General features: G+C 63.4%; 2 protein-coding genes across 2 annotated transcripts; both read right to left on the reverse strand.

The window, feature by feature from the left end:
* Positions 1-56: 56 nt before the first annotated feature.
* Positions 57-18454, reverse strand: ADGRA2 (adhesion G protein-coupled receptor A2). The gene is made up of 19 exons (XM_066337265.1): positions 18234-18454; positions 10892-10963; positions 7974-8045; positions 7795-7866; positions 7573-7644; positions 7305-7468; positions 7024-7237; positions 6602-6766; positions 5893-6094; positions 5669-5818; positions 5389-5550; positions 5073-5282; positions 4801-5002; positions 4387-4595; positions 4151-4278; positions 3696-3819; positions 3443-3588; positions 3218-3307; positions 57-2963 (listed from the first exon to the last, which is right to left on the reverse strand). Exons 1-19 carry the CDS (start codon positions 18452-18454, stop codon positions 1775-1777), a joined length of 3864 nt encoding a protein of 1287 aa, XP_066193362.1. The 3' UTR covers positions 57-1774.
* A 3656-nt stretch (positions 18455-22110) lies between these two features.
* Positions 22111-26874, reverse strand: PLPBP (pyridoxal phosphate binding protein). The gene is made up of 8 exons (XM_066337188.1): positions 26730-26874; positions 26249-26356; positions 25809-25844; positions 25182-25257; positions 24709-24843; positions 24440-24582; positions 23925-24023; positions 22111-23652 (listed from the first exon to the last, which is right to left on the reverse strand). Exons 1-8 carry the CDS (start codon positions 26823-26825, stop codon positions 23530-23532), a joined length of 816 nt encoding a protein of 271 aa, XP_066193285.1. The 5' UTR covers positions 26826-26874; the 3' UTR covers positions 22111-23529.
* Between the last annotated feature and the right edge of the window lie 236 nt (positions 26875-27110).

The following is a 27110-nucleotide window of genomic DNA, read 5'->3' on the forward strand; positions in this document are numbered from 1 at the left end:
AAAAACTGCAGGCCAGGCTGGATTTGAACATGAAGTCTGAGAGAAATAACAGTAGATCTTGGCAGATTGGCATATCTTTAATATATTAAACAAAACATATCTGCTAGAAATATTCTATTCATATAAAAATGCAAAAAGACCCCTTTAAAGACATTTCTTTGGCATATTTCCCCTCCCTCCCCCCGGATATTGCAGGAAGCTCTGTTGATATGTCGTTCGCTCGTAAACAGACAAAACAAAGTGTAATTATGGATACAAAGCTTTTCCTCTAATACTGTCACAATGCAGCAAGCAATAGAACCACGGGGCATCAGCCAGGCTGGGGAGGCTGCAGGAACTGCAGCAAGGGTTTGAACTGTGTTAAATACCAGGGACAATGAAATATTTAAACATTTTATTGGGCAGAGAAGCCGAGGCAGGCAGGGAGTGGCAGGTGAAGCCCAGGGGTGCCCCAGCCCTGTGGGGTGAGTGGTCCCGAGGTGAGACCAATCCCCACTAAGTGCTTTTTCCTCCCCTGGCTCGTGGCCCTGCCAGCCCCACGACCCCTCGGAGGTAGCTGTGTTATTAAACTCATTTACAGGCGGGGGAAACTGAGGCAGGGGAGGCTGGAAAGGACAGGGGAGGCACCAGGCTCCCACCTTCCTCCTCAGCTTTGCTGTAGCCTCTCTGTGGCCTGGCTGTTTTACCTGTGTGCTGGGAAAAAGGGGAAACTTGTTTTTTAATGGGAACAATAAGTGCTTATCCAGGTTCCAACCCTTTGACTGTCCGAGGAAGGTCCCTAATTCCTTGGCATCATTCCCTTGCATTCCCAGGAATTGTCCCTGCTCCCCAGAATTGTCTCTGCCTTCTTAAGAGCAAAGCCAGGTATTTTCTGAGCTTGAACACCTGGATTAAGGACACAGAGCTGCTCTGGGCCTCTCCCACCTCTTTCTCCGTTGGTGCTTTGGCACAGAGGGTCAGTCCTGGCTCCGGCAGCAGCACAGGTCTGCCAGCCCACCCCACTGCACGGCTTGAGCCTCTGAGGACCTGGGAGCATTTTCTGGCTGTGATTTTAGTGCCTGGAGCCTTTTGTGGCCGTTATTTTAGTGTCTGGCATTAAAGCAGTGCAGACAATCACCTCACCCCGGAGCTGAGGCTCCTCTTACCTTTGTGCTTGGTTTTGCAGTATGGCTTTGGCAGGGCGCAGCCCCCGGGGCTGACACGCAGGTAGGAACGTTCCAGAAGGAGCAGCTGCTCTCCAGAAGCAGTTTGCTCAGGCTGGGGCTGCGGTGCCTGGACGTAAAGGGCACTTGGGGTGGTCCCTCAGCGGGGATATTGCAGTCGTGGCACGAGTGGGCTCTGGCCCAGCGCCCACCCCCAGGGCACGGGGGGGGGGACCCTCGAGTCACCTACGGCTCTGTCTCTACATATATACATTCAATAATATAGCTTTGAAAAATAGACATTTCCTCTGTATAATATAAAATAGCATTTAGGATCAATCTCAAGTGACATGCAGGAGTGATTAAAGCACGGCTGCCAATTCCGGCTGCTGACACGTAAGGCTTGCCTGGAGCCGCCGGCACCGCGGCGGGAAGCTCGGAGCCTCCTCGGGGAGATGGGTGGGCTCGGAACCGGACCGTGCTGTGCCCGGGGAGCCGGAGCCCCCGGCTGTGCCGCCCATCCCTGCTTAGTGCACGTGGTGATCGCCGCAGCGCCGCCACCGCCGTGCCCCGAGCAGCGCCGGCCGCGGCTCCCGCAGGAAAACGCTGCGGCCGTCGGTCCTTCCCCGCCTTCACACGGTGGTTTCGCTCTTCCAGAGGCCGGTCTTCATACCGGCCACGCTGTCTGCGCCGGCCAGGTTGATGTCGTATTTGCTGCCCTTGAGGCCGCCGTTGTGGCTGCCCACGTTGAGGGGATAGGAGCGGCGCTTCGCCTCCCTCTCGGCGCCGCCGGCCGGCCGCAGGTTGTCCCGGCTGCCGCTCCTCCGGCGAGCCTCGGCGAAGTCGGGCACCCTCCGCCCGCCGTCGCTGCCCTCCGAGGGGCTGGGGAGCGCGTCCCCGTCCTGCGCCGCCCGCGGCCCCGCTCGGCCGCCGCTGGCCGGGCTGGTCCTGCCGCTGGGGTAACTCTCCGAGTGGCTGTTGTGGAGGCTCCCGCTCTCGCTGGACGGCTGCTCCGAGGGGCCCCGCAGCGTTTTCAAGCGGTGGTGTTTCCCGTCCCTGCACGGCTTAGTTCTGCCCCGGTGGCTCCTGCGGCCGTGCGGGTTGCTGCCGTGCCTGACGGGCTTCCCGTCGGCGGGCTCCGGCTCCGGGCGGCCGTCCCCCCGGCCCTGGGCTAGCTGCAGGTTGGTGAGCTTGCAGCGGCCCCCGGCAGAGCCGGCGCTGCTGGGCGAGGAGGAGGAGGAGGCGGCGGAGCGAGCGGCGTCCGGCTCGCAGCCGATGAAGACCTGCGAGCCGTCCTCGGGCCCCAGCCCGGCGTGCACGTAGGCCTGCATGGGCAGCGCGTTCCGGTACGACGGGCAGCAGGAGAACCAGGAGCTGAGCACGTCCCGGCGCCGCAGGCAGTGATGGACGAAGATGAAGAGCCCCAGCGCCACGGCGGTGACGCCGTAGAGGCAGCTGAAGACGATGTTCAGGTACCAGCGCTGGGACACGGCCATGGCGCCGAACGTCCACAGGGCCACGTACAGGGCGTGGGTGGCCACCAGCGCCCAGAACTGCACCCGCAGGGAGTAGACACCGTCCCCCTCGGGGCAGGGCGGCCCCGAGTTCAGCGTCACCGAGATGGAGCCGGAGTCTGTCAGGAGGTCCCCGGCGCCCCCCAGCCGCGGCGGTGGCTCCAGCGCCTCCGGGATCTCTTTCTGGCGCGAGGGACGGCACTGGAGGCTGAGCCCGGCGCAGAGGAAATAAATCCAGGTGACGAGCAGGATGAAAGCCACGGGGACGTAGAAAGCGCCCAGGCTGGGCCGCCACACCAGCCAGCAGCTGTGCGGGAGGAGAGGGGCTCTGAGGGGTCGGGGTGTGGAGCTGCTCAGCCCCCTGCCCTGATGGCACGGGCTCTGTGGAGCTGGGCCGGCTGCCTGGACGTTTTTTTTCCCCAGTATACGGATAACTCCCAGGAAAAATGTCACCGACCTTTTCCCGAACTTCTCCAGGCTCCCAGTGCCACCACTTCCCCTGCCCCAGCAGAGGGAGGCCACCCGCGTGGGAGGGAGGAGGGGTAGAGCAGGGACACTTACTAGGGGTTGTTGTCGTGGTAGTTTTGGATGTTGACGGCCGCTGTGATCCCGCAGATGATGAGGGGGATCCCGCCGGCGATCAGGTAGAACCTGCAGGGAGGAGAAGTCACTGCACACCCGGAGGCCGCGGGAGAGCACGGGATGGGCTTGGCCAGAAGATCAAGTCCCGCCTCAGCCCCTGGAGATGCCCCCGCGGGGCTGGGGAAGGGGAGGGAGGATCCGTACCGCAGCATGGGTCTGGGGGCTGCCTGGGACGTGTCCCTGTCCGGCTGCTGAGGCGCCTTCCAGGTCACCTCCTTGTAGAGCACTCGGGCTTTCACCGCCATCCACAGCAGCGTGGAGAGGGACGAGTAGTGCAAGATGATGCCGACCTGCGGGAGGAGGCGGCGGTCGGGGAGGGGATGCGCTGCGGGGGCTGCAGAGCCGGCCGCGCCCCCCAGTGCCCGTCCCGCGGGGCTGGGCGCTGCCCGGTACCCACGGCCTGGCACACGGCCCGGTAGCCGGTGAGCGTGATGCCTCCCGCGAAGACGGCGGCCGTCATGGCGATGTGGAAGCAGAGGTTAAGCAGCATGTGCCAGCCCTTCCGAGGGATGAGGATGGTGCTGCGAGAGCAAGAGGACAGCGGGAGGCCGTGAGCTCCTGCCCGGCCCCGAGGGAGCCCTTTGGCACAAATCCCGCACCTGCGGGGAGGCAGCGGCGGCCAGTCCCTGGGCTGGAGATGTACAGATACGTGCCTGCACAGGGCCAAAGCACCAGGAGCAGCACATTCCTGGAGGGTCATGGCCATGTGCTAAAGGGCCATGCCACTGGACAGCCATCCCCGTACACCTTCTCCTGGCTGCTGGCACCGGGGGAGCTCCTCCCGCTGCCCACAGGGACACCCACCCCAGCACAGCCCCCAGAGCACGGCACAGGCACCGGGCGCTCCCTCACCCGTGGTGGACGATGTAGGTGATGATGGTGGTGAAGAGGCAGAGCAGCAGCACGGCCGTGCAGGTGTACATGGCCGGGTGCAGCACCTCCACAGCGCCCTGCGCCTCGCTGGGGAACCCACTGAGCTCCTGCACAGCACAGCACAGCCCGTCAGACCCCACAGCACCATCCCTGTGCCCCTGACCCCCCCCACCGCTCTCCTGCAGCCCCCACCCTGCTGCTCAGCCCACACCTACCATGAGCACGGCCACGTTGCTGAGGTGGCGGCAGTGCAGGGAGGTGACATTGGGCTCGCGGGACGCCAGCTGGCACCCCTCGGCGCTCCAGCCCCCCATGCCCTCCAGCACCTCGAAGTTCCAGTAGGCAGCCACGGGGTCCGTGCCCTCCCCGGGGTGTCGCAGGGACACAGCCACCGGCTCTGACAGGTTGCCCACTCCACAGCCATCTGCAGCCACAGAGAGAGACCTGCTCAGCAGGACAAGTGACACCCCTCCACCTGCACCCCCAGGGGACCCAGCACATCCCACAGACACATTGCCACCTCCCCACGAGGACCCCAGGGATGGCTCTGCTCCGCGGGAGCGCCGGCACAATGCCCCAGGGAGCCCCGCAGGGCACCCCAAACACCCCGAACACCACGCTGCCCTTACAGGTCCCGGCGTAGATGACTGGGGTGGCCACGCTGCGGCGTTTGCCATCGTCGGCCAGGCGGGAGGAGTTGCCAGTGCTGCAGAAGAGTTTCCCGTTGCGGAAGACCAGCAGCTGGAGCTTGCAGTCGGCGCCCGGCGGGGCTGGGGCGGGGCTGGCGAAAAGGCTGGGCGGCAGCTGGATGGAGGCCAGGGCGATGCTGTTCTGCGGGTGCACGGTCACCGGTGAGCAGGGGCCGACCCCCAGCTCCCCCCGAGCCCCGGCGCCCCCGTACCTTGATGTGGAAGCTGGTCAGGGAGATGTTGGGCCGCCCCGTGGTGCAGCGGAGCCGGAGCTGCTGGTCTGGCGTGGGCTCGGCCCCTCGCTCGGCCGGGAGGGGCCGTCCCTGCGGGACCCCATCCCACCGCTGGAACGCCACACAGCTCAGCCCCACGTAGCTCTCGGGCTTCACCACGTACGCCTCGAAGGCGATGTTGCGAGAGTTCTGCCAGCACCATGGATCATCAGCCCTGGCATAGCCAGAGACCCCACACCAGCAGCCCACCCAGCCCTCCTCCCCGTATCCAGCCCCGGCCCGTGTTCCCCCTCACCACTGCCATGTGCTGGGAGTTGCTGCTCAGCGTGTGCGCCGCGATCCTCTCCAGGGAACGCACGATGCTGGTACAGGCCTTCTCCTCCTTCTGGGACATCCACAGGATGTGGTCGTCCACCAGCATGATGTTGCTGGCCATCTCCACGATCACGTCTGTCAGCTGGGGACAGCAAGGAGCTACTGCCATCCCCCGTGGAAATACCCCAATTCGTGCTTTCCCACCCCAAAACCAGCAAGCTGCACTGGGGCAGTCAGGGGACACTTGCAGTGCTCATCACCTGCTTGATCTGGTCCACGTAGCCGATGAACTTCTCTATCATCTGGGCCACATAGAGCACATCCACCATGTCCGAGAAGTTGGCTGCCTCGGCCGTGTAGACACGGAGCTGGTGAGCCAGGGTCAGGGCGTTGGAGGCATTGATGGGCATCTGCAGGGCGGCACGGCCACGGTCACCGGCTGTGCCCCCTCCGGGCCAGCCGAGCCCCCGGGCTCCCCACTCACCAGCACGAAGGTGTAGAGCACTCGGGTGATGTCGTTGGTGTAAAGGCAGCGGGAGTAGTCGCCGTCCTCCCAGCGCCCGGTGCGGTCACAGCGCCGCCACGCCTGCTTCTCTCCCAGCGAGCCCGCGCCCGCCGGCCCCGCGGCGAACGGGTGCTGCAGGCAGGGCTGGTAGGCCGTGATCCCTGCCAGGGTGCGAGGCCACCTGCGGGCACCCACCGCAGTGACCCCGGGGCACCCGCCACCGGCAGCCCTGCCCGAGCATCCCAGTGCTGCTCCAGCCCCGGGCACCGCAGCCCCCTCTGCGAGCCGCTGCCGCCGCTGGGCTCTGGGGAGGCTGGTGTGATGCTCCCCAAAAGAAGAGCCCAGTCCCGTATCGCGCTCGGCTCCGGCAGCGCAGGGGGAGGCAGCGGGCAGTGAAGGGGGGGCACCGCTAATTTAAGCCACATTGGCCGCGCCAGTAATTTATATTCCGTAAGGGCCCCGCCGGGGTTACGGCGGGCGCCCGGAGCCTTTCGTCTCGTGCCAGAGAAATTCCAACACCTCTGCTGCTGGAGCCAGGCTGCGCCGCTCTCCCCGCGGCCCTTAATCGCTCCCAGACGCGCGGTCACCTGCGGCGAGGAGAGGCCCCGCACGTCCCGCTCGCTCCCCGTGCGACACCGGCCACGTGTGTCCCCTCCCACCGCGGCACCTGCGCTGCCGCCGGCCCCACCTGAAGTCCCCGCGGTTGTTGGTGACCCGCTCGGCAGGGCAGTAGGAGGCAGAGGTCTCCAGCACCACGATCTCCACCTTCTTGCTGACGTTGCCCTGGGAGGTGGAGACGGCGCATTCCCACTCGCCGTTGGCAGAGACGTGGATGTTGGAGAGGATGAGCTCGCTGAGGGCACAGGACAGGGGCTGGCACGGTGGAGCGACCCCACGCTTGGGGACATGGGGACACACGCCACGAAGCACCAAAAGTGCCCACACTCGGCAGCCCACCCACGGGATTTTGGTACCGCCAAACCTGTGACTCCTGTGGCCGCGAGCGGTCATCCTCATCCCCACATCATCCCTATCTCTGCCCCATCTCAATTCCAACTCCATCTCCATCCCCATTCCATCCCCATTCCCCTCCCGGTCCCCATCCCTGACCTGGTGATGAAGGTGCAGTCATGGATGAGACTCTCCTCCACGATGACTCCCGTCTGCTCATCCTCCTGCACGGGCTCCCGGTTGTGGAACCACCGGATCTGGGTGCTGTTGTCCAAATAGGTGGCCGTGCACTGAAAGGGCAGCCGGTCGCCCTGGAAAACCACCTGGCGCAGCGACGGGATGAGGTGGTGGGTGTGCAGCTCCGGGGCTCCCGCTGCGGGGGACACAGGTGAGCCCGCGCCGCCTCCTCCTCCGCCGCCCCCGCCCCGGTCCCGGCTCACCGCAGCGGAGCTGTCCGTCCCTGGCCGCCCGCAGCGCCACGCCGCGCAGCTGCCTCGGGAACGCGCACGCCGTTCTCTCCGACACCAGCGCCCCGCGCTCCCGCGCCCAGCGCAGCACCCAGCGCAGGTTACAGTCGCACGTCAGGTACTCGGTGGCAAAGTCCCTGCAAGGGATGGTGTCACGGGAGCACCCGCGGGGCTGGGGCATCCACCAGACTTGAGGGGTCCCCCCACCACGGGTGCTGAAATGTCAGGGGCACCAACTCACACGACTTTCAGGGAGGGGAGCTCGTCAAAAACACCCGGCGGGAGGCTGGAGAAGATGTTTCCGGACATGTTCCTGTGCGGCAGGAGAGAAAGACGGCATGGAGGGGAGCAGCGAGCTGCTGGGAGAGGGGGCGCCTCCCAGGCCCCTTGCTGTGTCCGCACAGCCCTTTGCTCTCAGGAGACGGGACAGGGCTGGCCAGGATGTCCCCAGGGAGCCACTTACAGTCGGAGGAGGTTGGCGAGCCCCTGGAAGACGCTGGCGCTCAGGCAGCCGATGCGGTTGTTGGAGAGGTCCCTGCAAGGGGAGCGGAGGGGCCATCAGTGCTGAGGATGCCCCACTGTCCCCGCCTGTTGTCCCCAGGGCCAGCCCCGGGCGGTCCAAGGGGCTGCACCGGCACTCACAGCCGCTTCAGCTCGGGGAGGCCGAGGAAGGCGCCCGGCTGCACTGTGCTGATCAGGTTGTTCTTCAGGTCCCTGTGCGGAGAGAAACACACATCTTGGGGTGTGCTGCGGGGAACCCCACCTCCAGGAGACACAGCCCAGGGGGCACGAGCACACCCATCCCACCCCCAGCCCCTTCCTCGGCCCCCCAGGCACTGCCAGCCCCCCTTGAGGCCCTCACTAGCAGCTTTCTAACCCATTTCTCTTTCGTTATCCCTGCAGGGGATACAGGGAAGGCGCGGGGCTCCCCGCTGCTCCCGGGGGGATGCCCAGCACCCTCTGGCTGTCTCTGCACGGGTGTCCCCGCACGGGTGTCCCTGCACGGGTGTCCCTGCATGCTGGCACTGCTGCTGGCACTGGCCTCACATTGCTTTCCGGAACAGCCGCGTCCCGGCGCGTTATCTCCTGTGTGCGGGATAAGAACACGGCCCCGGACGGTCTCCGCGGCCCTCGGGAAGCTCGTTTGAGCAATTAGCTTGATTGCGGGCGCACATCTAATCAGGGGCTCGCTTGGCACACACACTGCGCGCGGGGGCGGCTGCCGGCAGAGAGGGGAGCACTGGTGGCATCGGCTGCTCTGTCCGGCCCCTGGGACCCGAGGCAACTTCTGCTGAGCACCGGGGCTGTCCGGGAGAGGAAATGGGATCCATATGGACCCGTGTTTATTGAGAGCAGTCTCGCCGCTGGGTCTCCCGCCGCTCTGCCTGCAGCCCCGGGGACACCCCGTGAGCCACAGCCCTGCTGGAGGGCCACAGTGACCGGGATGGGGAGCGGGGCGACCCCTTCCAGCAGAGCCGTGTGGAACAGAGCGGGGATCCCGCCGGAGAGAGCAGAGGGGGCCCTCGGGGAGAGGAAAAGCGTCATCCCGGCCCTTCTGGGCTGATGCAAGAGCCGTGCCTACGGCTGCCTTTCCCGGCGTTGCTGAGGGACAAACGCACGTCCCGGCAGCTGCCGGGGCCGGCAGTGCAGACAGATGTGCAGACAGATGTGCAGACAGGTGTGCGGGCAGGTGTGCACAGGTGAGCGCTGGTGCTGAAGGAACAGCTCCGCTCACCTGCACCGCCACCAGCCCCAACAGGAGTCCCAGTGCCGACATCCACCCCACAAACACCCGGCCTGCAAAGCCCCTGCTTCGTGTGCAGGGAGACCACCGCTGCCAGCCCCTGTCCCCTTTCCACCCCCCAGAACACCCCCAGCACAACTGCCCGCCAAAACACAGCCAGTGACAAAACTGGCCCGGCTCTGGGGGGTTTGGGTGCTGCAGGGACCACCGGGGATGGGATGGGACCCACCGGGGGCCGTGCTGGGCCGCAGCGGTTTGCAGCCAGCCTGGCGCTCAGCCAGAGCAGCCTTCCTCACTCCGGCACTTCCTCCCGCAGGCCAGGGCTGGGGCGGCTGCTGCTGATTTCCGATAAGGCTCCTCTTTTTCTCTGCTCTGCGCGTTTGCCTTTGCATTTCCTGCAGTCCCGAGCCCCCTCCTCCGCCAGCCCCCGCGGGGTGAGGCTGCAGCACGACAGCCAGCAGCGGCTCAGTGCCACGTGTGCACGGGGACACCGCAGCACCACATGTACATGGGGACCCCGATCATCAGGAGTGCGCAGAGAACTGCAGCAAACCCCGGCCCCAAGGACCTGAGCCATCCCGGTTCACTGCCCAGAGCATGCTGAGGCGAGCCCACAACCCCCTGTGCACCCGCAGCAGCCCAGATGGATGGACAGAGTCCATCCTTGTCCCTGCTGTCACCCACCGAGCCCCCTCGCATCCCCCCGGGGCCGTTCCCAAGCGGGGCTCTGCTAATGAGCGCTCGCCGCATACCGTCCCCGCTCAGACTCATTAATCTCATTACGCCGCTACAAATCACTGGAGATGCCAAGCCAGAGGGGAGGTGGTCCGTGGGGGCACCCCTGCCAGCCAGGGAAGGGGCTCTCCCCGTTGTGCTGAGACCCCAGAGCACCCACGGTGGGTAGCCAGGGTGGGCCAGCCCCAGGACGGGGAGCGAGGAGCTCACGGTGTCCCCCCTACGCCACCACGGGCACTCCATGGGGCACGTCTGCGTCACGGCCCCAAAGCGACCCGATGAAAACAATTCTGGCTCCTGTCGAGGGCAATCAGGCGCGGCGCAGCGAGATGCGGCCGGCCGGGCTGGGGGAGCGCTGCCCACCCGCCCCAAGCCCCTCTGACCCCGCGGTGAGCCGGAGGTGACCCGGGGCAGCTGCTCTCCCACGATATGGTGACCTTTAGCGGGAGCCCAGGCACATGGGGGCTGCAGAGCCGTGCTCCTCCCAGGTGTGGCCTCCTGGCTGCTCCGTTCCCCGTGTCCCACGAGGGCGCAGTGCCAGGAGCAGGAGGTGACCCCACACCTTGAGCCATGCTGGGGAGGACTCAGCTGTGTGGGGTGGTGTCCCCAAGGTGACTGCTTATCGCTCACCCCAAAAGCAGTCCCGTGGGGGTTTCCACGGGAGCCCACAGAGCGCAGGAATGCAGGAGACCCTCGCAGGGCCGCGTCGGGGAACAAAACACCCTCAGTGCCGGTCCCCGTGCCTGCATACCTACAGATCAAACCCATATGGGGGCCATAAATCTCCCCTTCTCGCAGCTCCCTCCATAGAGATGCCTTTCATGGAGAGATAAGAAAGTTGACTTTGTTCGGGGGGACAATGTCGCTTTTCATACCGGCCCTCACAGAGCGCGGCCCCCCCGCCCCACTGCAGCTCCCGGGGTCCCGGGGATGCCCGTGGGTGCCACTGGCAAATTCTGCGCTGCACTGCTGGTAGTGCACATCCTCCAGGAGCAGGATGCGAGTCATGGTGCTACCACCCACCATAGAAGCCCAACCCGCATTTCACTGCCCCCCACCCTCCTGCCCGACCCCCACTCACAGCTTCTCCAGAGCCCGCAGCCCGAAGAAGGAGCCGTTCTCCAGCACCGTGATCTTGTTGTTGCTCAGCAGCCTGTGGGGAGAGCAGAGGGAGAGGGGCAGCCCCCTTAGCTCACCGGCCACAGCCCCCAGCCGTGCCCTGCTGAGCCAGGAGATGGTGAGGAGTGAGGACGGGCACTGCCCCACTGTGCCCCGCGGAGAACCCCGGGGACACGCCAGGTGGCAACACGGGCTGCAGTGGCCGTATTGGGATGCAGAGGCTGTGCCGGGATGCTCTGCGTGGTCTGCGTGCCACGGGCCACACGGACTGACGGGATCCCCGCGCTGGAGCCCCTCGGGGCATCACCTTGGTGCAAGGAGCTCCAGGTGCAGGAGGTGACCCCCACCCCAGCACCGAGAGGGCACCCCCCAGCTCCTGATGGTCACGGCACTGTGGTTTTCCCAGGAGCCCCCCAGCAGGGAGATTTCATCCCCAAAATAAACAGCTTTGCTGCCCAAAGGGCCCCTTGTGGGATGACGGCAGCGGCACCAGCTCCCGGCGATTCAGCCAGGAGCTCATTAAAGCTCGTGGGCAAAATCAGCGGAGCCATGAGCAGAGCCATCAGCAGAGCCATCAGCAGAGCCATGAGCAGAGCCATCAGCAGAGCCATCAGCAGAGCCAGCCTCTCGGGGAGCAGCGCTGCCTCCGCGGAACTCCCGCGCGTGGGCACCGGCGCCGCCAGCGCCACCGAAGCCACCCGGAGACGGAGCGGGGACAGGCGGCGGCCGGGCCGGGGGGGAGCCGCGGGATAAAAGCGCTCATTGAGGGCCGGCCCGGGGCTGTTTACACACGGCTGAATGGCCGCAGTGTGCTGCAGCCCGGCCCCTCCGGACGCGCTGCCCGGGGCAGGACGGGCAGCGGGAGCTGCGGCCCCACGGGCTGCCCGCGAGGGACGGGCCGGCCTCGGGCAGCTCTGCCCCCGCATCCTGGGCTAATGAGCAGCCGCCACCGGGCACCGGCTCGTCCGCGGGGCCCTGGAACCGGCCGCCGGGGAGCGGAAACGTCCCGCGGCCCCGACGGCTGCAAATTGCTTCCACACGCCGGCGGCCGGAGCTGCCACGGCCAGGGTCGTGCGTGACCCTCTGTCCCCGCCGGGCCGCTCCTGACCGGGGCTCGGCTCGCCCCAGCAGCGGTACCGGCTCGGCGCAGGACCCTTCCCAGAGCACGGACAGCTTCCAGGGACGTTCCCGTCGCTCCCGGCGCAGCCCCGGCAGCCCACGGCATCGCTGGGCGCTGTTGCTCAAGGCCGTGCTGTCCCCAAGGGCTCCGAGAGTTTTCCATTCCAGCGGCGGATTTCACAACCCAAGGCAGGGGCAGTGCGGGGGATGCAGCCACGGCCGCGCTCCGGCGTGGGGGCAGAACCGGAGCAGCAGAGGGTGAGTCCCGGGGATGCTCGCTGGACCCCCGGGATCATCTGCACCTCTGCCACAACATCACAACTCCTGTCTTAAAAAGCAACGCTCCTGACTTCCCACAGGATCGGCTGCCCCTGGGATCTGCACCCCACGACCCCAAAGCCACCCCCGGAGCCCCCCAGGAAAAGGCCGGGACCCCCGCACGGCTCAGGGCACCCTGGGCTGCAGGTCCTTCCTCAAGGAGAAGAGATCCTTGACTAAAAGGAGGGGTTGGCACAAAAAGGCTCTGCTGACAGTGACACTTTGCCCAAAACTTTTCTCCCCAGGAAAACTTTTCCTGAGTAGGGATCCTGCCTCTTCTCTTCCCTGTCCCACAGAAGCCATCTGGGTCGCACTCCCCAGTTACAACCCACATCCTCCAACACGGGTTTGTTTTGTTTTCTCTGGTTTCATGGATATTATGTTCCAAATTGTTTTCTGTTTGGGTTTTTTGGGTTGTATTTTTTTTTTTTTTCCCCAGGAAGTTCTCATCAGGCTCCGCGGCACTTTCCATTCCCACATGTCCAGGGGCAGCAGAGCCGTGTGTGGGTCCTTGGCCCTGTCCCCTTACAGGATATTAACTGAGAACCCTCGAGTACAATGGGATCAGTGCCCACGAGGCCACCCCGACCCAGCCCACGGGGGTCACGGGCCAGCTGTGGGCATGTGGGGATGGACCCGGAGCTCCCCACTGCATTTCAGACCCTGGGAGCTGCCCTGCGAGGGGGGAAGGGGATGAGGGGCTGAGCCATCCCCCTGCCCCCGGCTCCCCGAGGCCAGGCTGCTGTCGGTGGGCGGGCAGGTTCAGCCAGGGGCTGCAGTGGTTTCTCACATCCTCACCGAGGTCTGGGCGTGCAGAGGGGGCTCCAGGGTCTCCCATCCCACCCATCCACAGGCTTGGCAGGCCGTGGGGGCAGAGCCGTGGCTTTTGGAGCTGTTGCTCATTTCCCAGCTCAGGCTGGGACCCCTCAGCTCAGTCATGAGGCTGAGGGGAGAGCGGGGCATCCCTCTCACCCCCGAGGCCTCGGTGCCCGACCGTGCGCTCCAGAATCCTCCTGGAACGGCTCCTTCGTCCTGCCCGGTGCCCTGAGAGCCTCCGGCCGCGCGGAGCGTGGGTGGGCGGGGGTCCTGCCGGGGACAGCCCCGCCACGGGGACAATCATCGGCTAATTGAGCGGTGGCTGGAAAAGTCCCTCCGGACAATGCGGGGATTAAGGACTGGAGCACGGAGTCAAACGGAAACGATGGGGGATGCGTGGTGGGGATGGCGGGGAGCCCCGAGGAGCATCCTCCCATCCCGGGGGATCCAGGCCTGGAAGGGGTGCAGCATCCGTGCTCCAACCCCCCCCCCGCGCCAGGGCTGTGGGGGCTTGGAGCTGCCGGCAGAGAGATACAGATCCCTTCTTCTTCTTCTTCTTCTTCTTCTTCTTCTTCTTCTTCTTCCTCTCCTCTGTTTTCATCTCAAAAAGAGGAGCCAAAAGCGAAAAAAAAACAAGATTGTTTTTTCAAGCGTGCTGGAATCCACTTGGATAAATAACAGCTCCAGAAACTGGGCTGCTGAAACAATAAACTTCCTCTAGACCCAACCAAAAAAGGACGCGGGGAGACGGTGGCTCCCCGGCCCGGGCGGGGGCTCCTGGGGGGCCGCGGTGGGGGCGGGACCCGGCCCGGCTCCGCTCTCCAAGTGCATTAATTCAAAGCATATGCCGGCAGCAGATACGGCACAGGCTGCGCCCCGAGCACGGCTCGCTGCTCGGCACAGCGAGCTCGGGAAGGGAAAAGAGGGGCCCCGGGGCTGCTGAGAGGTGCTGAAGGCTCCGGCAATGAGAAAGGCTCTGGGGGCGGCTGTATCACAGGGAGAGCATGCAGCAACCTAGAGGGAGCCCACGGCATCCCAGGGGGTCTCTGCAGCATCCCGGGGGGAAACCCACATTCCAGCAGCTCCCAGAAGGACCCTTACAGTCCTGAGGACACCCCACATCTTCTGAGCCAGTGGGGCTGGAGAGCCCCACACCTGGGGGATGCCCCTCTCCCCGCTTTGTTCGGGTGTTCGGGGGCTCTTCCCCTCCCCGTGCCGTGCCCGGGCGTTTCCTCCAGCCTCACGTCACGCTGAGCTATTTCGGATGGTGAAAATTATTGTTCCAACCCTCGGCTTTTGTTAGCGCAGGAAAAATAAGCCCCGGAGAGAGGGCGAAGCCTCCAGAGCCAGCCTGGGCCGGGATGCTCTGACACACCGGGCAGCAGCACGACCTGCAGCTCCTGGAAAACCCAAAGCTGACGGAGCTGCAGCCCAATAAACAACAAATAAAAAGCTGAAGATGGCTCGAGAAAGAAACCATCTGCAGGGCCCAGGATAGAGCGGCCTTGGAGCGGGGAGTTCAAGTAGAACTGGAAATTGGTCATAAGTCAAAGCCCTCTATTCCCTGCAGACAATCTGTAATTTCAGTGCAATCAAGCTGTGCACATAAATGAGGCCTGTGCTGGGATTCCACATCTGGAAGAGGTTTGGGCTCCCGCCCGTGTGACAGCGGGGCTGGCCCAGCCTCTCCAGCTCTCGTTAGGGGTACGGCGCTTTTTCCACCGGCCGATTAGCACAGGGGTCAGCCGGGGGGGATTAAAGCCTTGTTAATCCCTGTCTGCAGCGCCCCGGCCCCTCCCAGCCACGCTGCAGGGACGGCCCCAGAGGTGCCAAATCCCTGCTCCTGACTGCAGCAGGATGTGGGGCTGGGGCCACGCTGTGCCCCAGGCTGCACTGGTGCCAGCCGTGCCAGAACAGCCAGGTCACCTCTCCAGGACCACGAGCCAGGGCAGGGTGACAACCCCACACACCGGGGCTGGCCTCCCTCCTTCCTCCCTGCAGGGGCTGGGCACAGGAATGACCCGGGTATAAACCGGGGCGGGTGTTGGAGGGCACACACTGAGAAACGTCTGCGGGGGCTGTAGGGGATGTGTGAGCATCACCCCCTTCCCCAGACCCACAGCCGTCCCTGGAGACCCCTGCGAGGGGACGAGGGGAGAGGAGACACGGCTCTGCTCAGCAGACACTCCCCATCAGACACCAACACCTCTCCTGTGACACCGGGCCGAGCCCAGCAGTGCCCTGGGGCCACAGGCATCCCTCACCCCTTGTCCCGTGTCCCTGACCCCCGTGTCCCTGAGCCCCGCCTGCCCGTCCAGGGGTGATGCCAGCGCGTTTTTCAGGCCTGGGGGGTCAATGTGCAGCAGCTGCCGCGGAGGCAGTGCAGGATTCCTCAACACGGGCCTAATAATTAAAGATAAATAAAGCCAGAGTGTGGGAAAAAGCCAAATGAGAGGCAGGATGAGAGACCCACAGGGTGACAGACCTCCTCCAGCCACTGAAGCCTCCCTGGCCGCCTGCCTGTCCCCAGGCTGCCTGGACAGCTGGACTGTGGCCGGGCCAGGCTCCCTCCCGCCCTGGCGGCTGCTGGGAAGAGCCTTCCCTGTGCTCGGCACTCAGGCACTCCTCACTCCAGGCTGGACCGGATGAGCGCTGGAACACAGCTCTGCTTTGAAGTGTTCCTGCCCCAAACACATTTCCTGCGGCAGGGACAACAGCAGTGCTGAGCACTCTGGGCACAGAAGGGACGTGAGCACCCTGGGGACAGAGGGGACCTGAGCACCCCAGGGCGCAGATGGGACCTGTCACTTTGGGGCACATGTAGGAGCCCTGCTCACACCCAGCTCATGCACAGAATTCAAGATTCGGCTGTCCCCAGCAGGATGTCCCCAAGGCACGTGCAGCCCTTGCCACATGCCTGGGCCCCTCCACTCCCTGCCCGCACCCCAGTGGCTCCAGGAGACGCTCCCAAAGTCGGAGCCTCTGGTTTTGATTGTTCCATCTGGAAAGGGTTTGGAATAAATCATGTTTACTGCACGAGAGCAGAGCCAGGGTCACTGCATATTTGTAGGTTTCTGCCTACGCCTGTAGGTTTCATGTCACGTTTTAGTGGGATCGTGTAATGCCCTAATGCCTCTGCACGGTCATCCCAGCCCCTGCAAGGGAGCCCTGAGCACAGGCAGCACAAACCCCCGCCGTTCTGGGAACAGCTGGGAGGCCACTGCAGCAGCCATGGGATGTGGGATGGGATGCTTTTCCCAAATCCAAACTGACAAAGGACTAAAAGTCCCCATGAGCATTTGCGAGGGGCTGACTTGCGAGGAAGAGCCATAAGAGGGGAGACATGAAGAGCAAAGCTCACGAGAGTGATGGAGAGCTCAGCTGTCACCTGCCTGAGGGTCTCCAGTGTCCCCCACCGAGGGAAGCCCAGGACACCCCTCAGTGCTGCTGTTCTGGGATGATTTTTGCTTTTAATGTGGCCATTCCCCTCAGGCCCTGCTCATGGCACCATCCTGTAGCAGCAGCACGCTCATGGCCACTCTCCACATGGGGACAGTGGTGCCAGAGGAGTCACCTTCACTGCCACCATCACCCCAAAGCGAGGGCCCCATGCAGGGAACCAGAGCAATAGCAACACGACCCACGGCTTTGGGCATGTGAGAGCAGGCAGGACGAGGCAGCCCCTAAACCCAACCCTCTGTAGCCCCCAAACCAAACCCTCTGCAGCCCCAACCCAAATCTTCTGCAGCCCCAAACCCCAAATCTCTGCAGCCCTCAAACCGAATCCTCTGCAGCCCCAAACCAAATCTTCTGCAGCCCCAACCCAAATCTTCTGCAGCCCCAAACCCAGCCCTCTGCAGCCCCCAAACCCAACTCTCTGCAGCCCCCAAACCCCAAATCTCTGCAGCCCTCAAACCCAGCCCTCTGCAGCCCCCAACCTCAACTCCCTGCAGCCCCCAAACCAAACTCTCTGCAGCCCCAAACCCAGCCCTATGCAGCCCCCAAACCGAACTCTCTGCAGCCCCAAACCCAACCTCTGCAGCCCTCAAACCCAGCCCTCTGCAGCCCCCAAACCCAGCCCTCTGCAGCCCCCAAACCGAACTCTCTGCAGCCCCAAACCCAACCTCTGCAGCCCTCAAACCCAGCCCTCTGCAGCCCCCAAACCCAACCCTCTGCAGCCCCCAAACCCAGCCCTCAAACCGAACTCTCTGCAGCCCCCAAAGCCCCCCGAGCAGGGCAAGGTGGGAGCTGTGACCAGGGGCAGGCAGCACAGCCTCCCTGACGGGACAACACTGGGGCAAAGCGGCGCTCCCGCAGCTGCAGTGCTGCCAGCCCAGCCTCCAATCCAGATTTTAATTCAAACATCTCCTCTGGAGTTATAAATAAACCCTGCAGCGAGCAGCACACGGCTGCCAGCCCTAGCCGAACCCCAACCCCCGGCACGGGGGCCGTGAGGAAGAGGAGCCTTTACGGATCAAGCAGCAACTTTAGAACCTCTGCACAAACTCTAAACCCATTAACTGCTCCTGTTCGCTCCTCAGTAAATATTTCCAGGGACAGCAGTCATTTTCAAACAAAAACAAGTTCCCCAGCACGCAGAAACGCTGCGGAGGGAAGCAGCAGAAAAAGCCCGTTTCCTGGATTTCCAGCTCAGGTCCACAGCAGCCCCGCTCTGCCGCCGCGCCGTGGGGACAGCGGGGTCCCCTCGACACCCCTTTAACGCCATTTAAACCACGCTCCGCAGCACCGAGCGACGCTTTCCCTGCTGCAGAGTCGCTTATTGAGAGGAAAAAGTAACTTCACGGGGCTCCACGCCCAGTCCCCGTGTCCGCGGTTCCCGAGTCCCCGGCGGTCCCTGCCCGGCCCGGGGGGATCTGCCCGGGGCTTCTCCAGCGCGGAGAGAGCTCAGCGCGCCCCACGCGTGGGCTCTGGGCCGGCTCAGGGCGCCCCGGGGCAGAGCCGGGCAGGAGGGAGATGCCCGAGGGGAGATGCCGGGAGGGATGCCCGGCGCCGGGGGCGCTGCCCGGGCCGCTGCCGGTGGCGGTACTCACAGCGTGACGGTGCCGTCGGGCAGCAGGCGCGGCTCGGGCGGAGCGGGGAGTCCCCCGCCGCTGCAGACCACCCTCCTCCGGGCCGCGCCGGGGCCGCCGCCCGTCTTGGCTCGTTCGGCCGAGCACTTGCAGCCCAAGCTGAGAGCGGGGCAGCTCCGCGCCCCGGCCCCGGGGCCGCTCAGCGCCGCCGCCAGCAGCACCAGCGCCGCCGCCCGCCGCATGGCCCCGGCCCCGGGCCGCGGCTACGGGCTCCGGCTCCGCGCCCGCCGCCGCCCCGCTCCCCGGGGCGGCTCCGGCGGCGCCGCCTCCCCCGCTCGCCGCGCTCCGCCGCCGGCCCTGGCGCCTCCCCCGGCCCGCCCCGGCCCGCCCCGGCCCCGGCCCCCCCCGACGGCACCGGCAGCAGCCCGAGCCCCGTGGGGTCCCGCAGGACCGACAGCGACCCTCCCCACGGAGCGGAGCTCCGCGCTCCCCCCGGAGGGCTCCGGCTGCCGCCGCCCCGGGGCCGGGCTGGAGCCCTGAGTGGGTCGGAGCCCACGCGGTCCGTGTGGCGGTGGCCCGCTGCGACATCCCGGCTGTGACACGGTGCCGTGCCGGGGGCGGTGACACACGCACGTGGGCGCCGCAGATCTGCGCGGGGGAGTTCTGTGCTCTCCCACCGCCTCTGGGACCCCGCGCCGTGCAGGAGCTCCGTGCACAGACTCACACGGTTCACTCCGTGGTCACGCTGCTCTGTCCCCTCCCGGCCTCCGCTCTGCAGTTAACACTCGTCCCCCTCGGCTGTCCTGTTTGCTTCACTGCTTTTCACACTAAGTTCAATATTTTTCTTCCCGCTCCCCCCTGCCATGTCCCCGCTGCCTCTCGCCTGACTCCAGCCCTTTCGTCCGCCTGCGGCTCGGCTTCTCCGAGGCCACGGCGCGCTGCAGCATCAAATCAAAAGGGATCAAAAGCCGGCAATGAAGTCTGCAGGACCCCGTGCCAGGGAGAGGAGGAAAAGGGTCATGGAAAGACGACAAAGACCACGCTGGGAATGCGGTTTCTCTCCAGGACCGATAGTTCCTGGAGGGGAAAAGAAATTTACTCCTCTCTCCAAATAAATAGAGCTCTCGGCGGCGCTGGGCGCCGGGGGGCGGAGGCGCTGCTCAGCTCACTGCAGGCTGCTCCCACGTGTGCTCTTGTGGGGAGCACAAGAGCCCGCAGAGCTCCGGCCCGGGCACCCGCTGCAGGGACAAGGACTGCGGCCCCAAGGGCTCCTCCAATGTCACACACCCCCAGACGTCGCACCTTGGCACCGGGGGTCAGCTGTGGTACCCCAGAGCCCTGGAGACCAGCAGCATCCTGCTGGTAAAGGAGACAATGAGGCACCCCACATATTTCCGTGTTGTTGTTTTTGGTTTTTTTTTTTCTTCTTCCCATTTTTTCCACTGAGCGGAGTTTTCCCTGCGTCCGTTCTGCACTGTGGAATGACACCGCCCCAGGAGCCAGTCCTGGATCAGGACACCCCCGGCACAAGGAACCTCTGGAGAAGGGGCTCAGGGACAGGGTGAGCTGGTCTTGGGCTTGTCCTGTGCAGCACCAAGAGTTGGGCTCCATGATCCTTATGGGTCCCTTCCAACTCAAATTATTCTTTGATTCTGTGCTGGTCCCAGATCCTGCAGCTGAAGCTGGAAGAGCAACAGGAAACTGCTCGTGTCCAGTATCCGCTCTGAGATCCTGAGAGCACCAGCAGGGCACGGAGCCCTCCCAACCCCCATGGTGAGCGCTGCAGAGAGCAGGACCGGGCTTCCCTCCCTCTTATGGACCCTTCCAGGCTGGAGCCTGCTGCTCCCCCTGCGCGTTCCCACAAGGGAGAGGAGACTCCTTGTCTCGGGCACTCAGAGCACACCCAGCACGGCACCGCACAGGGACACCCCACAACACCTCAGGGTACCGGGCTCAGCCACCTCCTTTCACCGCATGAACCCTAAATTAAGAAATCTGCGTCTCCAGCAGCTCCAGTACCAGCACTGGAATGGCATCCGTGACGCTCTGAAGCAATCAAACCGCTGTGCCTGCTCTTCAGAATCTCAGTCTCTAAATTCCCTCCAAGAACAGTGAGAACCTTGTCCAAACTGGGACGTGTGGAATACCCTGCCCCAGCCCCACTTGGAGGAGAGGAGCTCAAGCAACACTTTCCACATGCTTTGAGCCTGAGAGTTCAGGTTCTTTCAACTGCTTCCAAGCCCCTCTCCACGCTTTTCCAGCCCCGACCCCTCCTGATGCCTCCGGCCCAGGAGACAAGGCAACCCGTTTGAAACTCCATCGCCACAGTGCTGGATGCCAAATCCCTGTGTCCCTCCCTCCCACTCGAAGGTAAGAAACCTCCTTAACTACTGCAGGCGCAGGGAAAGACAACAAGCACGAGACTCTCTCAATTCCTTTCACCGAGATCCAATAAAAACCTTGGCAGTGGCCGTCCTTCCTGCCGGAAAGCCGATATCCCAGAAATAAACACACTTTCCACTTTGAAGGGCTGCAGCAGGATCTGCCTGGGCCGAGCTGCTCTGGGTGTCCCGGGCTCCCACCTGAGCCTCAGCTCCTGCTCTCCGCTGCTTTGGCACTGCTGCTTCCCGGAGGATGAGGAGGGCCCATTTCCCAGGAGCTGGAGAAGAAGGAGCAGCAGCAGATCCCCCTGTCCAGCACCATCAAGGGGTTTATTCTTCCTAGGATCAGCCAAGTCCGCACATGGATGTGCTCCAAAAGCCCCCAGGAAGTTTTTCACCACGGAGCATGTGAAATGCTGGGGCTCTGAGGGGGTCAGCCTGCGCAGCCCCACCCAAGGGACATGTGGAAACGAGGGTGACTTTAGGGGACTGCTGGGGATCAGTCTGCTGCTCCAGAGGGACAACCCTGGGCCACCGGCCCCTGGAGCCACGAGGGAGGAGGAGTCGCCGGTGTGTCGCCGCCTTCCTCCAAGGCAAATATTGACAGGGACGGAGCCGGGCGCGGGGAGCCCGAGGCTGCTCCGGCAGCTCCGCTCCCGGCCGGGGCTTTGATGGATGGAAACCAAAGCGGGGGCGCGGGGGGCCGAGGCTCCGAGCGGTTCTTTACGAGCCCGGGGAGTCTTTCATCTGCGGCCCGCTGGCTCCGCTCCAGCGGCCGGCAGTCCCCATCTGCCGGGTGACCTCTGCCGAGGGGCTGGGTGGTCTGTGCCCCACGGCCCCCGCAGGTGGCCGCTGGCACCGGCGCCGCATTCCCGCACCCGCCGGCCTCCAGGTGGGCTCCTCGGGAGGTGGGCAGCGCCCTCTGCTCCGGCCTCGCGGAGCCTCAGACACGTGGGAAGCGTGGCAAAGCCTCTGGACGCAAGGACGAGAGTCGCTTGGAAGCTCCGTGGGTGGGAGAAGCAGCTGCAGAGAAAGGAGCAGAAGTTCTGGCAGATCCCTCCTCCTCTCCAGAGCCTTGCCACAGCCCAGCTGGGGCTGTCCCAGCACGGCACCCGGTGTCCCAGCACGGCACCCCGTGTCCCAGCACGGCACCCCGACTACTCCCCGGTCCCCACCTGGCCCAGGCCAGCGGGAGGAGAGGTGTCCGGTGGCAAAGCGCATCCCCGGGGTGCCCGCGGGCTCCTCACCTGAGCCAGGTGAGCACACGGCGATCCCGGCGCCCGGCCCGTGCCCGGCCCAGCAGCGCCACCCAGCGGCTGCTGCGGGGACAGCTCGCGACACGCGACATCGCGCTCAGCGACTCGAGCCTGTCCCGACCAAAACCCGCTCCGCTCCTTCACCCCGTCTCAGCCGCCTTTGAACCGCCCTCCTCCCTCCGCCCCAGCTCCAGCAGCGCCCCCAGGTTGGGGAAACGGCTCCGAGGGCGGCCCAGGGCATTTATTCACCACGCTGGAACATAAAAATAACATCTTTAATAGCTTTAGAGTTGGCACAGATGGCATTAAAACTCACCACTGTTTATTACTAGACTATGAACCACACATGGTGCAGCACGGGGAGATCAGCTCTGACCCCACAGTGCTTCTAAACCACGGAGCTACAACAGGTTGGTGTTGGAGTTGACTCTTTTCATTTACATTCAGCTTTTAGAGTGAAACCAACAGCGAGATTTAACCACACGCACACAGAGCAAAGCCTGGGGAGGATGTTCCTGCTGGCAGCCGAGCTCTCCTCCTCTCAGCACACACAAAAGCCCAAAATTTAGCTGGAACACAGGTTGTGAGACTGGCCAAACAACACAGGACGATGCAGGAGCTTCTGCTCACACCTGAGGGAAAGTTACTGCAGTGACAGTCCTATTTCCCTCTCCCAAGAGCAGGAAAGGATGTTAAGACATAGCCTAGAAGCTCTCTCAGTGGCCAAGAACCAGGAACCCAGAATGCAGTGGGACAAAAATACTTCCTTTTCTTCAGTATTTTCCCTGCTGCCCTGAGCCAAGCACTGTTATCCTCACACAGGTGTAAAGGGGAGGGCACAGGCACCAAACCTTGAGGGACTCACCTTGGAAAGCAGCAGCAGGCTGGTGGCAGAGCAGAGGCCTGGCAGAAAACCCCCATTCTGACCAAAAAACAGCAGCGAAACTACCAGGCAGGATGAAAATAATTCCCAACAACAGAGGAGGGGAAAGGAAGGGGGAAAAGCATTCCAGATCTGGGCAGCCATGGAGCCATGGGAAAAGTTAATGTCAGCCTGAAAAGGACAAAACTGAGCCGAAGAGATACTCCCACACTCGTGGTGTGCAGCCAAAGCATCACAGCATGAACTCACAGTGGCAGCTGAGCTCCTCACAGTCCCCTGTGCCTGTCACTCACCCCTCTGCCATGGCCATGGCCTCCCCCTGTCACAGCACGGCCTCACCCCAGCTCCAACCATCCCAGTGCAAAACTTGTACTTGGGGACACATTTACAGGTTTCTGGCAAGATCATATTGTGTTGAATGAAGCATTTAGTCCTCAGTGAAAACAGCCACCAGCACTGCTGCAGTGACACTCACCCTGCTCAGCAGCAACTCCAGCCTGACAAATACTTGTTTGCCCAACCCAGTTACCCCAAAGTCTCTGTCCTTGATGACCCTGAGGAACCAAGACACCACAGCCACTTCCAACCCTCAATTGCCTTGTCACTTGTTGGTTGTAAAGATTTCCAGTTTCTAGGGGTACTCTATAATCACAATGGTTACGAGGCATTGCTGGCCTCTGTCCCGAGGAATTCCCTCTCCACCATCGGGATCGGGCGCCGACACGGAGGGAGGTAAAATGCATAGTGAGGTCTCCCACAGCGAGGTCTCTCCTCTGGTGAGGCCACTTGTGTTCTCTTTAGTGCCCCTGCACTGTCAGGGCCTCTGTCTGGCCTTTACTTCCAGCGGGGGCCTTGTTGGAATAATCCCGCTCTCCAAAAATGGTGCTCCCGATCCTGACGTTCGTAGAGCCAACCTCTATCTGGAAGGGACAGGGAGGGGGAGGTCAGGGCAGGGCTGCCACCACCCCACAGCCCAGCCCTGGCTCTCACAGGATGGTTCTGCTTTGACTCAGCACCCACAGCTACACCCCGGGGTTGGTTTGATCCCAGGAATCTCCCCCAGGACCAGGAGAGCTGCACTGGGATCTTCACCCAAGGGGAAGCCTCAGAGGCCTGTCTGGGTGGCAGCTGGGCTGGAATTCGGGGTGCAGGCAGGTTTGTTCCCCGAGGGAAGGGGCAGGAACACACTTACTGCGTGCTGGAAGTCCGTGGACATGCCCATGCTCAGCTCCACCTTGTCCACGGGCAGGTTCAGCTTCTCACACACCTCCTGCCGCAGGGACAGCAGCACCTGCAGGGCACAGGGGACAGCAGAGGGTCACACACCTGCACTGCCACTCCAGCTCCCTGCCAGGCTGCCACTGATCCCGATTCCTGCCTGGCCCTGAAGTCTCCTGCACACAGGACACGCAATTCCCACACTTCCCATGGAAACACCTGAAGAGCGACTGGAGATTTTCCAGATTTACTGACAACACACAGGAGGCTGAAACCTCACCTGGGCCAGGGGCTCCAGCAACTGCTGCCCTGCCAAAATCCTGGCTGCAGCTTCAGAGGATGGGTGGGGGCAACACCCTGCAGAGAGAAGCCTCCCTGCACTGACACTGGTACTGAGGGCTCTGCACAAGGTGTTCCTGACAGCTTGGGACAGACAAACTGTAACAGCAAACCAGCCCACGGTGACACTTTTCTCTGAGAAAACCTTACCTGGAAGTCAGGATTTGGCCCCTTGCTGAGGTCGTGCCCGATGCTGCCAATGGTCATCAGCCCCACGAATTCCAGGCTGGGGCACTTGGTGAGGACGTGCTCCACGGCAGCCGTGGTGTCCCCGGGGGCAAGGCCGTGCTTGCCTGGAGAGGAACAGGGACATCCTGCCCAGCTCTGCCACACAAACACCCTCAGAGCACAAACCAGCCCAGCCCACTCCCTGTCAAGCCAGCAGCACAAACGTGCACATGTCACAAAGAGCCACTCACTGTCCTCTCCACTGGTGTTAACTTGCACCATGACCTTCAGCCTCTGGGATGATCCTTTTTTCTGCCACGAGCTGTTGACTCTGTCTGCCAGTTTCACAGAATCCACCGTTTCCAACATGAACAGGTTTGGGACAGCTGAGGAGAAAACACAGGCTGAGGGAATTCTGCTGCCACGGGATTGTTTGCGCCTACAACAGGCATTTGTGAGTTCGTGGTTACTGTTTCAGAGAATCACGAAATATCCTGAGCTGGGAGGGATCCCCAGGGATGACTGAGTCCAGCTCCTGTCCCTGCAATGACATCCCACCCTGGGTATCCCTGGCAGAGCTGTCCAAACCCTCCTGGAGCTCTGGGGCTGTGCCCATTCCCTGGGGAGCCTTGGCAGTGCCCAGCACCCTCTGGAGGAAGAACCCTTCCCTGACACATCTGACCACTGGAAGATCACTGCCCACATTAAACCAGCCAGCACTTACCAATCAGCTTGTTGACATTGCCCTTCTGCAGGTGGCCAATAAAATGCCACTTGATGTCTGGACAAGATGACAGAATCTGAAAGCAGAGGGGAACGCTCAGGTTTGAACAACAATTCCCCCTTCCCTCACACAGCACTTCAGTCTCAGTTTGCCCACAACCAAATAGCAGACAGCCAATTCCTTTGTTTGCTGACCCTGAAAGACTCAATCTGTGGTTGTGCTGAGGTTGAGCCTGAGGAGGGATGAGTTTGTGGCTGCAGGGAATGCTGTCCATGGGAACAGTGAAAGCTCTTTTGCAACAGTCATGAAATGATATTTGCCCCAAACTGAGCGTTAACAATTTAATTATTTTTTTTTTTTCAACAAGGACTGTGCTTCTCCTGGAGAGAGCACAAAAGGCTCTGTGCAGACAAATTGTGACCAAGGCAGATGTATTCCCAGACTCCTCTGGAGCCAGCAAGGCAGGAGGGGGAACAGGGCAGAGGCAGTGAGCCAAGAATAACCCACCGTTTATCTGCAGAGATAAGGATCCAACCAAATCCCTAACAAACCCCAGGACTTTGACTCAACAGCTCCTAGGACACAGCTATACATGGTAAGAAAACACAAAGGGAACTGTGTGCTTACTCTGGAGTCTGATGCCTTTTCCAGCAGCTCCTGAACCTGGGAGAACGAAGGAGAATTCTGTTAAACCCACAGCAGGCACAGGATTGCGATGTGTGTTCTTGGGGCCAACCTGAGCCTCAAAAACACGAGGCCAGAGAATGATGCTGTCACCCACAGAGCCGCCCAAACTGGGCTGGCCCAAGCCTTCAGGAGGAATTTCTTCAGAGAAGGGGTTGTCAAACACGGGAAGGGGCTGCCCAGGGAGGTGCTGGAGTCCCTGGAGGTGTCCAAGGAAGGGCTCAGGACGTGCCACTCAGTGCTGGGTGACAAGGCGGGCATCGGGCACAGCCTGATGACCTTGCAGGGCTTTTCCGACCGGAATGATTCTGGGGTTCTGTGCCCTCCACAGGGCCCTTTCCCAGCCCTGCTGAGCCTTTCCAGCCCCTGGGGGCCCGACTCACGTAGTTCTCTCCGAAGCTGCGCTGCCCGTGGCTGTAGGCCTCCATCACCATCTCCGCCGGTTTGGTCTTGCTGACGGCCACGAGGCGCGGCTGCACGGCCGGGAGCCCCTGCGGGAGCACGGGGGTGAGCACCGGGCCCCGGGGAGAGCACGGGCCCCGGCCCGGCTCCGGACAGCCCCGGGCTGCGGCATGGCAGCGCCGGGCCGGAGCGGGGACTGTCGCGATAGGGAGTCCCGGCTCCTCTGCCGGGGGGTTCAGACACCCGGATGCGTGGTGCGCTCCTCCCTGGAGCACTGCGGCTCCGTCCCCACGGTGACCGGTGACCTGTGCCCGGGGTGAGACCTGTCCCGGCGGCACTGCGGCTCTGTCCCCACGGCCACAGCTGACCTGTCCCCATGGTGACGGAGGCCTGTCTCCGCAGCACCGACCGCACCCCGCGGGTCTCACCGGGTTGCCCGCCGTCCCCCGTGCCTCTCCTCACCTGCGGCCGCCGCGCCGCCGCTTGCTGCACCAGCTCGGTGACGGCGCGGAGCGCCGGGCCCAGCCCGTCCCCGGCGGCCATGCCCGCTCTCCACATCCCCGGCCGCCCGCCGCCACTTCCGCCACACCCCGGCTGCCCGCCCCCGCCGCCCGCCAATGGGATCGCTCCGAGCGCCGCCGCCGGCCAATGGCAGCGCCGCCGCCGCCATCTTGGGAAGGTCGCCGGCGCCATGGCGGCCCCCGGGGGACAGCGGCGCCAGGCCGGGGCTTCCCCGCGTGTCCCCTGCCCTCGGTTTGGTGACAAATCCAAATCATTCCGTGCCCCGAGTAACGGCAGCCAGCCCTCCCGACTGCTCCGGTCCCGACCACCCTCCACGCTCAG

The sequence above is a fragment of the Sylvia atricapilla genome, chromosome 28, assembly GCF_009819655.1.
Source record: "Sylvia atricapilla isolate bSylAtr1 chromosome 28, bSylAtr1.pri, whole genome shotgun sequence".
Taxonomy (NCBI): domain Eukaryota; kingdom Metazoa; phylum Chordata; class Aves; order Passeriformes; family Sylviidae; genus Sylvia; species Sylvia atricapilla.

Bases quoted from the DNA above. Each gene is read 5' to 3' on its own strand.
- ADGRA2 (XM_066337265.1), bottom strand. From the start codon at position 18,454: ATGCGGCGGGCGGCGGCGCTGGTGCTGCTGGCGGCGGCGCTGAGCGGC. The intron at 5,551-5,668 runs GTGATGAGCACT...TGCTGTCCCCAG, and splicing joins ACGTGGACCAGATCAAGCAG to CTGACAGACGTGATCGTGGA. The intron at 4,279-4,386 runs GTAGGTGTGGGC...TGTGCTGTGCAG, and splicing joins GCAACGTGGCCGTGCTCATG to GAGCTCAGTGGGTTCCCCAG.
- PLPBP (XM_066337188.1), bottom strand. From the start codon at position 26,825: ATGTGGAGAGCGGGCATGGCCGCCGGGGACGGGCTGGGCCCGGCGCTC. The intron at 26,357-26,729 runs GTGAGGAGAGGC...GTGCTCCCGCAG, and splicing joins CGGCGGCGCGGCGGCCGCAG to GGGCTCCCGGCCGTGCAGCC. The intron at 24,844-25,181 runs GTAAGTGCTGGC...TTTTCTCCTCAG, and splicing joins CAATGTCAACAAGCTGATTG to CTGTCCCAAACCTGTTCATG.